The following is a 14,228-nucleotide window of genomic DNA, read 5'->3' on the forward strand; positions in this document are numbered from 1 at the left end:
ACTGTGCTCTGTCTTTGAGCTCTTTTCTGCTCTCTCAGAATAATACAATCTTGACATTGTTCTGCAGGCCATTGTGCCCATTTGAAGAACTGCTGCTTGGTGCCTCCTGATTTACTTCACAACAGGCCGAGTGATTGCATCATTCACATAAGCACTGACAACAAATATCATTCAGACATGCAAAAGTCTCCACAATGCCATAACACCATGATTGGAAGCGAAAGATCTCATTTGGTATTCACCGCCTAGGCCTCAAGGAGGATCATTCACATGTAGATGTGTCCTTCTGGAAGTGCCTCGGATATACAATTTCCATTTAGATAAGGTGTATACACAAATAAAGAAAGGACATTGGGTTCTTCATTTGATTAACTAATCATAGTCTTTGTAATTCCACTCTGGGACCTTTAAGGGCAGCGCAGGGCCGCGCACCCTGATTAGCCAACGCATGATTGCTGCAGCTACGGCACAAATCAGTTCGAGTAACTCAGCCGACGACACAGTGGCAGTGATTAAACAGGTGATTAAGGCAGAGAGAGTTTCTGTCTAATCCCTTTTCCCATTGTCTAAAGAGATAGCCGGAGTGTAGTCCCAGATCTACAATAACTGGACACCACAAGAATTAGAGTGGGAGGTGATTAGGGCCTTTAAAGCTCCCTGGAGTGTGGAGGCAGGTTGTTTGTGATTAGCCTGAACTTAAAGGTACATTGTGTCCTTATTGCCTCTTGCTGGACAGGGGAATTCATTATCTGATTCTTAAGCTGAGAGGAAAAAAAAAAAGTACACCCACAGGCCTCAGGGCAGATGAGGAATGGAATAATCCATGTTTGTGGGACCAGCGAGGAGGATTCAGACTGGCAGCATGTTGACAAACCAACAAAAACACTCCTCAAAGTCCTTTAACCCTCTTCCCACTTCTCCGCCAGCCCTCTTCATGCACTGCAGTGGCGTCTGCGCGTCATCTGAAGGCTGTATAGAAACTCTACAGCTCCTCTCCATGACTGATCTCTTTTGATAGGCCTCATTATGCAAACTGCTCCCAACTCCCGCCGCATAATTAGTGCTTAATTAATTTGAGTGAAATCTTTCATCTGTCTGTGTCCGGCCAGCTCCTTCCTTCCATTTACAACATGATATTAATTTCAGAGTGGGGGGGGAGGAGTGGTAGCCCAACGGATGAAAAGGCTGATATAATTAATCAAGTACTGTATCTTTTCCCTTCGTGTTTTTTTTTTTTTCAGGAATAATAATAAGTGTGATGAGCAGAGTCTGATTAACCCTATTATGCTCCCTAATTAGGGTGATCATTTAATAATCAAGGAAGCAGCACAATTATAAGAGAATGCAAATTATGCCGTCTAATGAAGGAGTGTGCCAATTTTTGGGAATTCTTTGTTTGGAAAATCCTGCATTCCCAAACCAAATGCAAAGAAAAGGTTCTCCTCTTTGTGTACGTGTTTTATGGCTGCACTTACGTAGCCCAAATATCTGCACTTTGCATTTTTACACATTTAGATACCCAATGTTGACAGGAAAATCATTTTTAAAAAGTCTTGCTCACAGTTTCCCACAAGCTATGAAGGTTAAGGCTCAAAGGGACTTTGAACTTTCACTTTTTTTTCCATTATTTCTACAAAGTGCGGCATGCAAAGTTCAACAGTGCATATAAAAGTCAACCTTTAACATTTTGCATTATTTACGTAGCGCTCCATTTAACAACTGACTCAATGTTTTAGCAGAGACTTTTGATGACAATTTCATCCAAAGACAGCTTAAAGAAATATCATTGTAACAGCACACATCGCTTCAGCAAGGTCTATGCATTTTTAACAGTTTTTTAAAACCGTGTCAGAGATATTATACGAGCAATCATTTTTCTGTTTTATTAGACTGTTCAAGAAAATGTATAAGTACATATATGTGTGTGTGCGTGTACGTGTGTGTGTGTGTGGGAGGGGGGTGTCATAGTCAGCTTGGCAGAACTTCAGCACCATGGCCAGCAGCCAGGAAACACAAACACATTTTGAGTCTTTGTTTAACATATAACTTTATGAATAATTCAAACAGCAGATAGTTGTGAATTCAACAGAGGTTTTCACATGGGCCTAATGCATCTTTAGATGAACGGATACTAGTCAACAGATAAAGGATAAGGCCCATTAGGTCTGCCAGAGTCCATCTTTCATGCTCCTCAATGATCCAGCTGCTGTCCACACTTTCATCACGATAATGGCAACCTCATATACGGAGCCCATGAGCAATGGGCTTGATTTCATTTCTCTTACCAGCCACAGAGAAACAGAAGATGGACCTTCTTTTTGTTGTTTACTTGTGTGAGAAGTGTATTGACTACTAAGCGAATGCCTGTCAGTGAGATCCTTTATATGCAGGCTGCTCTTGATCCAGCGTGCATGCCTCCTCCATGTCTTTGTATCTGGAAGGAGTGTACTGTGTGTGTCTACATGAATGTACCTCAATTTGCTCCTCTTTACCCCCATAGTGCAGCTGTGCCTCGGAGAACTCTTGTGAAGTAATTGAATGAGCCGAAGCCGGGTGGGGAGAGCAGGAGGAGGATGGGGAGGAAGGGAGGGGGGACCTGTGGCAGTGAATGTGGTGCCCGCTGGCCTTATTATCCGTAATACAGCAGCCGCTCAGCCTGTGCTTTCTCATCCACTCATGAATACAGAAATGAATGTGATGGACGTCAGAGGTGAGCGCAGCGGGGGGAGATGGGCCAGAGCCTGTTTTAATCAGCTCCCAGATAGAACAATCACTTTATCCACCTCCACAGCTCAGAGGTGAATTAGCGTTTAACATTCCAGGGCATGCTTTCTGACAGGGGACTCCACCCCAAACAACCAATGGACTGCAGAGATTACCGAGAGACACTCTGCTGTTTCCGATGAGGAAATTAGGGCTAAACATGCCCCTGGGACTCAAGCGACTGATAGGCCCGGTCTGCAGGAAGATCTGTTTCTTTTTTTTTTTCTTCCCCAATAAGAGGCTTCTTAGAATAAAGGATGGTCTATTGTTCTCCCTTTGAAACGTTTGTTCAGGTGAACGTGCACACACATTTTCCATATTCTGTTAGTGGAAAAAAAAAAAAAAAGAACACTTCATTTTATAGTTCAGATGTTGCTCATTTTGCGAAAGGCCAAAAGAGCGGCACGGTACTTCTGCAGAAATGACCTTAAAGCATGAAAAAATAAATGTCCTTGTCTGCAAAGAATGATCTGCATAATTGTCAGAAGTACCAATGACATCAGGGACATTCCCAGTCAAGTCAAGTCCATGTGGTCCATTAGCCTTAAGCTCAGAGGTGTAGCACTTTGCAGAGCTTTTCACGGCAACCGGGTCTCATGGGCAACCTTCTAAAGTACACTTTAAAGTCTAGACAGTGACCTCTGAGTTGCTCTGATGGCCAAACAGGCAATTTTCCCATTGATCTTTTTTGGTGCCGCAGCAAACCTCTTACAAGTGCTGCCTTTTCTTTTATTTACAGCTGGAGTTAGACTGTATTTTAATACTTTGGATTCCCATAGTTTGCCCACAAGTGTCTTCCATGGCCTTTGGAGAAATCAGGGGAAAAGTGTGATCCAAACTTCCAGTTAACTGATGTGAACGGCCTGCAAAGACCAACAGAAGAGGAAGTGGGAAGTAATCGACTGTGGAGAAATATCAAGAGATACAAGCAAGAATCTGTTTCAAGGTAATGAAGCTAAACAAAGTTTTTCACCACTATTAAATTATTCATGCAAAATTCCAGAAAATTACAACTTTTTTGTTTACCCTACAAAAACCAAGAAGGAAAATCAAAAAAGGTATATTATCTTAAAAGGCCCTTTGTACTGATAGCTTGTTTATGGTCCTCATTTTAAAGGAACAACATCAAGCATAGGAAACATGCTTCAACAAAAAGTTTTGAGTTATTTCTTTGAAACTAATAGAAATACATCAAACATTAGCATACATCCAAGACTTTATGTGAATTTATGATCACTAGCAAGAGTGATCATATCTGACATTTCATCATGCTACAGAAACAAATAGTTTGATGGGAACTTTATATATTTGACAAAGAAAAAAGTACCACACAACAGTGAAAGGAAATAGAAGGATACATAGCTTTTATTTACTCGTTAAAAATAGCAATCTAAATTATTTGTTCAGTTCCCCAGAGCCAATAATTAGAACCATATTTTGAACCAATAACACCTGCAAGTCTTGACTCAAATACATTTCCAGTCATATCTAGAGACTGAAACTTTTGCTCGTTCATCCAGTGAACTCTAACTGGCTTCTCCTGTTGATGAAAAAGATCAGCCCCAATATAATGCTGCCGCCATCATGTTTCATCAGTGATATGCAAAAGATTGTCTTCTTGTGGGTTTGTGTTTGTCTTCAGATGCTCCCGTCTTACCAGAGGCCTCTTGGCCGTTCCTCTCTCTGGGCTTTTTCAGGCTCTTCTTATTCAGATTGTCAGTTTTCGGTGGCCATGTGTTTGCAGGTTTTTAGTTAAACCATTTTTTTTTTTCATTTTCAGGTAATAGATTTGAGGGTTCTCATTGAGATTTTAGAATATGGTTTTATAACCTAATACTGCTTTAAACTTTGCAATTGGTTTACTAATTTCCTCTAACAAACTCCTACATTCTACAAAGAATGTGGATTTATACTGACTCTGTAGTACCAGCTAAACAGTCTTTTCCCCCCCATTTTCACTTTGAATAACTTTTGAAAACCTGTTTCATTTTCCTTCCGCTTTCCAAAAACACACCGCTTCATGTTGGTTTATATTTTAAAATCCCAATAAAAAACCATATGATTTGTGGTTTTAAAATGACAAAATGTCCAGATGCTCAAGGGCTGCGAATACTTTTGCAGGGCTTTGTAAATGTGCTTAAAGAAGCTACGCTATTTGACAGTAAGCTAACTGAATGAACAGATGGATTGATCACAGCTGAAAACAGTAAAAAGAATTTGACTATTTTTGGCTCCAAAATCTTGTTAGATCATTTGGAGGTGTTGTCCATTGGTGCAACAAGACTAATTGTGCTTTAAAACTATACTCAAAAACCAATTGGTTCATTACACTCAGGCACTTTTGTGCTACACTCCTGTTGTTTCTCCGTAGCTCTTTTCTACTCCTAGTTTTGGAGTGGACAAAGGTTGAGGCCGAGGCTGTGCTGTGTTCAAAGCCAGCGTGATTAAATCTGGATCCCTCGCTGGCTCTCTCCATGGTGCTGAAAGAGCCCTGTATCAGATTACCAGCAGCCAGAATAGGACCTCAGATAATCCATTACAATAATTGATTGACGGAGCATTGAAAGTGGTCCTGTAGTGAGCACCAATTACAGTCATGTCCTGTTGCACTTTCAAATTGTCTCAGTTTGGTGCAGCACATGGAGGCAATCACTCATGTGGGAAGTAGAGCGTGCTTCTGTAAGAACAGGCATCCCCGCTGCACTGAAGTTAATGTTTAACAGCACCAACAGCACGGTGTTTGCAGAAATGTTTGTGTGGAGACCTTCAGTCACAGGAGGAGAACTTTCCTGTTGTCCCCAAGATTAATTCTTCCTCCTGTAGGTGGTGCAATGTTCTGCTCTCTGACGGTTCTTCAAGCATCCGACCTGTAACAGTATAAGCCCCATCTGCAAATTGCACAGGGGTTTAGAAGTAAGTCTAGTTTTGAAAAATATATATATTTTTACATATACATATGTATTTTTAATGATCATTGAAAACTTATTTTATTTCAGAAATTAAGTTGAAAAGACAGGAAATTACAGAGGTTTGTTTAACTGATTCAATTTCTGTTAATTTCAGTAGTTATGACTTACAGATAATAAAAACACAAAATTTCAATATTTCAATATTGTTAAACACATAAAACAAATTATACAAGAATGTGGGCCTCCTGATAAGTTCATCCATGTCGTGTACAGCATCGCATGGAGGCAATGATGGAACCATGACTTGGGAATTGCTAAAACCCAGTTGAACAAAACTGCAGATGATGGAGGACCTCAAACAGGCTGGAACCTCGATTTTATAAATGAAATGTAAAAATGTACATTCATCTGAAAAGGGAACTTTGGACCACTGAGCAACCGTGGTCCAAAAACTTGACTTGTTTTTTCAGGTTTAGGAGTGGCTCAACACAATACATGTAAAACACTCGAGTCACTCTGTATTCGTTCTTTAAGCAGTGACTCCAGTCTACGCCTTGTAATGCCTCCAACCTTTTGGGCTTTAATTAACATTTCTCTCTAGGCTCAAGCTTTTTCAACAACACTTTCTTCTTCCACTAAACTTTCAATGAATATGCTCACACTCTGAACAATCCAGCTTCGGCACTGACCTTCTTTAGTGGTTCATCCTCCTTGTGGGGGCTGTAACTGTTTGCTGGACAATCATTAACATGTTGTATCAAAACTACAGTTTTCAACCTGGTCTGAAGTTTTGCTCCAATTTCTTAAAAGAATAAATTTAGAGTTTTCATTAACTAGATCCTCTACAAGAATTGAAATAACTGCATTAAATATGTCATTTTCTGTCACTATAAACATCAGTTTCACTTTTTGAATCGAATTACTGAAGTAAAACAGCTTTTCAACAATAATTAACTGAAAACTATTTGTAAATCCCATGTAACAAGATGAATAACATAAAGTTTAGGATAAAACTATAACTAAAATAAATAAATAAATAAATCTTTAAGCAAGTGAGGAGGTATTGGAAAATATGGTCGAGCCTGCAGTGAAAACAAACGGCTGCAGCTGTATGCTAATTAGGCGCCTATGCTTCCCGTCCGCGCGGGGCAGCACGCGCCACTGAGCAAACACGCGCATGCGGGGCCTGCAACACAGGCCCACGCGCCCCACAGAAATTATCTCGAGGGAAAGAGGAACTCGTTAAAATGCCATCAAAGCTTGTAGTCCCAACAAACCACGACTAATAGACGAGCAGAGTTGAAGAACAACAATAATAATAATAGCAGAGGAAGCGAAGATGGCGTCAGGACATTTAGGTTGCATTTTACAAACAGCATGAGCTAAATAAAGCAAAAGCAAATTATTTTAAGCTATTAACTGGTTAACCATCTTCAAACCTTAAAGAATAGATATCCATCCCATTAAATTAATGTATTAAAATCACCCCCAGGCCCCCCACACACACTTTATAAAGTATCCCCAGCTGCATTAAGTTTTAATTCTTAAATATGATTATTTAGTCAGCCCAGATCAAATGTATACTTTAGCTCGAACAGAACCAACATAACGGTGTGTTTTCAAGCAGGTGAGAGAAGGCTCTGGGACATAGAGGCCTATTGAAAGGGGGCTGCAGGCCTGCGGCTCAGCTTCGATTGTGTAATTATTTGACTTGGTCATACTGCAGCTTTATGCAAATGAGGGGAACAATGAACGACGATGGAGATTAATTCCTCCCTGGTCTGCGCACTGAAAGAGGGGGAAAGAATGCGCCCTCTTCCAAGTGGCGCACTGTCGCATATAGGCCTGCATTATTAGGCAATAAATGGAAACTCAGGCAAATGTGCAAAACGCAAAAAGAACAAAGAGGGCTTGTACTTGAAGAGAAATAACTTAAGTTAAACACTTTTATTACAACAACATTTAAAATTTGTCAAATTTGAAAACTTTTTGTATTTATTTACTTTTGCCTTTTTTTACAGCTAATAATACAAACTTTAGAAAACAATATGTTTCCTACAAGTAGATGCAACGCCGGTTTTAAATAGTGCAGAATGTCCCATCATAAGCTTTGGCTGCTGCTGCCCTCCTCTTTGTCTGCAGCGCTGATTCCGCCCAGCACGCGTCTCGCTGTGGCCCAGATTGCCTGCGAGTCTTTTTTCACAGTTAAGAGGTCAATTTGCCTTTGAAACGATAAAAAAAAAAGATATCCACGCACACGCAGACGTGACCATTGTGCACAAAGACCAGAGGGCTTTCTTATTACTTATGTATGCAGCGAGATGTCTGATTTATATGTCGGGTTAAACTACCGAGACAGACGCGTGCCCTCAAAATAAAGAAATACTCCTCCTCTATAGAGCTTATATTATAAAATAAAAACGGACAAAAATAAAAGTTGTCATATTAGGTTAAGAGCAAATAGTGTGCGTAAAGGTCGTGCGTAAAGATGGAGCAAAGGTATAGAGAACGTGTATTTTAAACCTTTTTTTTTTGCTGCACATTTCACCAACATCTCAGGGGAATTTTTTTTTAGAAGAAACGAACCTTTTTACAACCCTCTGATTTCAAATTTTTTTAAAAAAAATATTAAATCGTGATGATTTTAGCACTGATGGACATTTCCCTTTCAAGGACTCAGAGGCCCCCCAGAGGAGAGCCACAAAGCAGTGGCACGTGTGCATTTGTGTAGGGGCCCATCAGACCGTAAAAAGAGGAGGGTCCCGGCGTGTGCCTCGGTCGGGGGAGGGAGGCTGTGCGTGCAGCATTAATGTAATAAACCGCCAGTACATCTGCTGAGCTATCTGCACATCCTCCAACGAAATCCACCGACCCCAGGCTCAGAGCCCTCCCACAATAAAATCCACTGGGATCTTGGTTTCATCCCATTGGTCGGGGATGCTGCAACAGGGGGGCGAGAACAATAGCATCATTCCGGCATAAAAAGAGTGGAGCTATGCCTTGGAGACGAAAACATTTCAGCAACAGAAGGATCGATATAGAGGGGAGTAAAAAGTCCCTAAAATTCTGGTGTTGCCATATTTTTTAAACCAACCTGGATTCTCCAGATTTCAGCCACCTCTCCGAAGTGCCTTTCCGCTGTTACTCGCCAAGATGCCCAAAGGATTCCTGGTGAAAAGAAACAAGAAATCCGCACATGTTTCCTACAGGACTCGATCTGATGAGGATGATCTCCAGGAGCTACACACCCCAGCTGCCTTGCCAAGTCAAACGGACCCCTCCCCGCCGATGTCCGTGGCGTCAAGCCCCGACCGCGCCTCGGTATCACCAGATTTCGTCGCAGCCGACGCGCCGGTGCCAAGGCTGGAAAAGCCGGAGCAGTTCGGCAATCCAGAAGCGGTGTGCCAAGCCATCTACAGCCCCACCCGACCCATCAGCAAGGAGCACGACAGGGGATATTTTGAGCGAAGTTTCAATCTGGGCTCGCCCGTTTCTGCGGAGTCATTCCCCGCAGCCGCCTCGCTCTCTGGCCTGGACCATCTCCTGTACGCTCCGGTGGACCTGAAAATCGGCACCAGCAACAGCAGCCGGGGCGGCGCAGCCATCACAAACACCACCACCACCAGCAGCAGCACCAGCAGCAGCAGCAGCAGCAGCCTATCAGTACCAAACAACCGGGTCGCAACCAAAAGACCCGCCGCCGAGGGATCAGAGCGAAAACCTAAAGCCGCCTCAAAGAAACCCAAAGCCATCAGAAAGCTCAACTTTGAAGACGAGGTGACCACTTCTCCGGTGCTTGGGCTGAAAATCAAAGAGGGGCCGGTGGAGATGAAGCCGAGGGCGCAGTCCTCCGGAGGAACCAAACCTTTAGGGGAATTTGTGTGCCAGCTGTGTAAAGAGGCGTACGCGGATCCCTTCTCCCTGGCTCAGCACAAATGCTCTCGTATAGTCAGGGTCGAGTACCGGTGTCCCGAGTGTGACAAGATGTTCAGCTGCCCGGCGAACCTCGCCTCTCACCGCCGCTGGCACAAACCGCGGACCAGCACCGGCGCGCCCGCGGTGCCACCTGCGCAGGGCGTCAAACCCGACATGGCCAAAATGCAGCCGCTGGGCGTCAAGTCAGTCACCGACGAAACCAAAGACATGAGTGACAGAGACACCCCGAGTCCCGGGTTGTCCGAGTCTGGCTCTGAAGACGGCTCGTACGACTGCCAGTTCTGCGGGAAGAGGTTCAAGCGGCAGGCCTACCTAAGAAAACACATCATGGCTCACCAGGCCCTGCAGAAGAAGGTACTGGAAGAGCACGGGTTTCAAACCAGCGACCGTGCAGCGGCCGAGCAAGCTCCAGCGTCCGCCCCTTCCTCCTCCTCTTCCTCCTCCTCCTCCTCTTCCTCAGCATCATCAGAGGAAGCCTCAAACCAAAGCCCCCTGAATCTGAGCCCGGTGGACTGCCTGCTGTGCACGATGTGCGGGGAGAGTTTCACCAGCAGGGCCGGCCAGGAGAGACACCTGCGCCTCATGCACCCCTCCCAGATCTACCCGTGCAAATACTGCCCCGCCACCCTCCCCAGCTCACCCGGGCTCACCAGGCACATAAACAAGTGCCACCCCTCGGAGAACAGGCAGGTGATCCTGCTGCAAATGCCGGTGCGCCCTGCCTGCTGAAGACAACACAGAACTTGTGCCTTTGATTGGGGAAATACAAAAAAAAAATAATAATAATAATAAAAAATAGAAACAAAAAAGTGGCTTTGGGTTAAAAAAAAAAAAAAAAAAAGATACTAAAAAAGTTGCCCACTGCCATAACTTTAGGCCAATGAAAGGCAGGGCTGTTTGATGTTTAAGTGGTGTCTTTTTCATGCCAATCAGTGATTGTTGAATGCTTGTCTCGATATTTAATTTACTTATAGGCCTATTTTGAGATTTTATTTCTCAAATTAGTTTATCAAGAGGGGGAAAATGAATACAAAGCGTTAGTTTGACTGTTAAAGGGTATTTTTCTAGCACAGCACATGCTCAATGATAGCTTCTAGACCTAAGAAATGTCTTAAAAAAAATCTCAGAAATCTTTTTTTTTTCTCCCCATCAAAGTCTGTTGAATTCACCGACCGTGATTGCTCTATCACTGTAGCATTACGCTTGTTTGTGGAGGACAGAACTTTATCAACTTTGTGTTGGTGGGGGAAAAAAAGAAAAAGTGTGACTGAAGAATTTTCCCAGTTTAGTAGAACCACAAATGCCTTTAGTAAACAGAAAAGCCTAGTCTTAAATAGCCTGCATACACATCCAAATCCTGCTGTATAACTGCCTTAAAAATGTCAACATAGATTGTTTTAATTTTGAGTGCTGGCACATATTTTATTCGATTTATTATTATTATTATTATTATTATTATTATTATTATTATTATTATTATTATTATTATTATTATCATCATCATCATCATCATCATCATCATCGTTATTATTATTGAAGATTGTTGCAATATTTTTCCATCATATTTATTTATTTATTCTAATTATTTTATGTAACTTATTGTTGTGATTTCTTTTTCCCTCCCCTGTGAATCGTTCTGGCAGTTTACATGTCGTATAGCCAAATGTCTTTCAATTTTATTTTATTTTTTTTGGTTGCTGTCTTTTATTTATTAGTTGTGATAATTGTGGTGGGTTGGGCTTTAATCATCAATCTTCACAGCTCTTGTGTTTTAAAAAAATAATAATAAAGAAAAACGTAAAGCTCTTACCTTAGATGCAATCTTTTTTAAGGACAAGTTATTTTTCTTAAATGTTGGCTTTTATAGCGCTTTGATTGTATGTGTACATCGTTGGTGTCTATCGAAATAAAAAAAAATATTTTCAAAAAGACACGCAGACTGCTTGAACTTTTTTCAAATTGCTCCCTTTAAGAAAAGAAAATATTTTTGTAGGACTAGATGCACTTAACTAATCCAACTAATATTTTTTATGCTTTTATGGTGTCTGTACTCTCTGACTTCAAACATTAAAGCAGAACAATCCAAAGAAAACAGAAAACGATTGCAGCAAAAAATAAAAAAAAAAATAAAAAAAAAAATCCGACTTTTAAAAATTACATAAACTAATTTAAAACTTATTTTCTTTTATTCTAATTGCGCAAATTGATATCTTTATCATGTGCGCACACCGGGACGATTAAATAAAGAGTTCGTGAACTTATTTAACGTATTTGTTAAAATGCCTCCGAACCGAATAGGTAGAGGGTCAAGTCTGACCTTTATGTTCGAGTCATTTACCAGTTAGGGCAACAAATTGATTTTATTTCCATTTGTAAGTTTTACACTTTAAAAGCTTGAAGATTTAATCCGTCATCCGCATACTCTCCCCGTGAATATCTAACGCCGGAACCGAACCTCCGCAATCAGTCCCCCCGTTCATCAGAGCGATTTTCTGTAAATCATCGCTGCAGAGGCTCAAGAGAGGAGAGGAGCACTTAGAGCCTTATCATAAATCCCCTCCTGCCTTTAATACCATGTCAGGACATGACAGCGGGACAAAGGAGGTGGTGGATCAGAGCTCACCTCTGGAGCAGTAAAACATCTGTCTACTTCTTGAAGAAAAACAAAAAAAAAGAGAGAAAGAAAGAGAGAGGGAGAAATTCAGAGGGTTTGACTTTTTCCTGAGTTGCAAGATGATTTATGATTCATCAGGTCCACAAGTGGGCCTAGCAGGACACGTAAAGCTCGAAGTAAGACGCGTCAATTCAAACTTAAACGCCGAAAAGTTTTTGAAGTTGTGGCACTTGTGTTGTAGCACCAAAATCAAACGGCGGACAAAATTTCAGGACATTAAAATGCTCCTTAGCGTCTCGCAGATGTGTTCACATCCTTAGGGGTTTTCAGATTTCGTCACATTTCAGCCAAAGAGGATACAGTAGAGCATAAACATGATGCGACAAGAAATGGATATAAAGTGAGGCATGGATTTCTAATTCAGTTCCCTCAAGTTATGAGTTTGCAAGACTAGTATTTTTGGGAATAGTTATCAGCTTTTAACTTAGAATGTTGCCTCTTTTCATGCAAAAAAAAAAAAAAAAAAAAAAAAAGCTTACTTAGATTAGATGCAGATAATTTGTTAAAGTATTGACATATTCTAAATTGGATTTAGGTCTGCACTTTGATTAAACTATGAATGTTTTGATCTTTGCCTTATTGTAGGTCTGCAGTCCTGCTGGTAAATGCACATAAAGACTTCTGCCATGCATTTAGCTCCTACAGTGCCTCAATATCATTTTGCTGCCACTGCTACGTTTCACTGCAGGGATGATGTGCTTTATTTTAGGTCAAACAGTTTAACACTGACAACTCCTTCCATGTCTGCTGTGTTTCCTAGACGGGTCGCGACAAACTGAGTGGCTTTCTATCAACAACAGCTTTCTGGTTGCCATTCATCCACAAAGGCCAGCTATGCATGTGGATCTCTGCAGCTCTTCCAGCTACCAGGCATATCTTAGCTGCTTCTGTGATTTTGGATGATATATTGAACAGTGCCGTGAAAACTTTTCTAGTCCTGGGATATCCCTTTATAACTCAACTCTGGTTTAAACGTCTCCACAACCTCTACTTTGACCTGTCTTAATCTATTTGTTCGCTAATGTTTTCTAACAAACCTTTGATAACTTCACATAAGAGTTAGGTGTGGTTTAGTTAAGTGACTTGTGAAGCATCTGGCTGCAATGGATTTTATTTGGGGGTATTAAAATACAAAATAAACCAACACTTTGTAAGATTTGTACCTGTGTATACTTTCTTCACGTCACAAGTTATGTACAAGCAGATGTACAAGCGACAAACTGTTAAAAATAGAATACGCAAAAGTGTAGTTAAAATAAATAATGTAAATCAGTGAAATGTGTACCTACAAGTATTACTTTGCATTATTAAATAATATAAATACGAGAAAGACTTTCATCACCTCGACCACCAACAGCTAAAAAAACAAAAATACTTTGACTTCAACCGGCCTGATTTATACTATAATTAACCATGTTTTATTAATTAATATTTCACACTTGTTCAAAGCAAATTCAACTTTTTTTTTTCTTTTTAACAAGCATCCATCTCCCTCGGCAACACAGAGAGATATTTGAAATGTGAGAATGGACCACAAAGACATGAAATAATACAAGGCAGCAATCACAGTGTCAGCCTGTTCTGCTGTAACATATCTAAAGTCAATGACGAGCGCTGAGCCCGGTGAAAATTAGGTAACATTAGGATTATTCCCCACACACATAGAGATTCAGGGCTCCAATTATGGTCAAGTGCTTTATCGTGTGCCTTTATGTGGCCCAGGAGAGGTAGGGGTACCTGTAGGTGCTGCAGCCGCTGCACCTGTACCTCCTGGTGAGGTTCCATTACGCAGGCCTCCTCTAAGTAGGTCTGAGCAGCAGGGGAGACAGATGGGAGGAGGGTCAGGTTACCCCTGCTGCTGATGGCACAGCCGGGCTGGGGTCAGAAAACCCACGGAGACAGCAGCATCACGGATTAAAAACCCACATTTGCAACTTCCCAGTCAG

General features: G+C 41.5%; 1 protein-coding gene across 1 annotated transcript; it reads left to right on the forward strand.

Annotated features, from left to right (window-relative positions):
• The first annotated feature begins 8,499 nt into the window (after positions 1-8,499).
• insm1b (insulinoma-associated 1b) lies at positions 8,500-11,104 on the forward strand. The gene has a single exon (XM_044143348.1). It carries the CDS (start codon positions 8,826-8,828, stop codon positions 10,335-10,337), a length of 1,512 nt encoding a protein of 503 aa, XP_043999283.1. The 5' UTR covers positions 8,500-8,825; the 3' UTR covers positions 10,338-11,104.
• The last annotated feature ends 3,124 nt before the right edge of the window (positions 11,105-14,228 follow it).

This window comes from Gambusia affinis, linkage group LG16 (genome assembly GCF_019740435.1).
Source record: "Gambusia affinis linkage group LG16, SWU_Gaff_1.0, whole genome shotgun sequence".
NCBI classification, from domain to species: Eukaryota; Metazoa; Chordata; class Actinopteri; order Cyprinodontiformes; family Poeciliidae; genus Gambusia; species Gambusia affinis.

Excerpts from the sequence above, each read along its gene's own strand:
- insm1b (XM_044143348.1), top strand. The coding sequence starts at position 8,826 with ATGCCCAAAGGATTCCTGGTGAAAAGAAACAAGAAATCCGCACATGTT.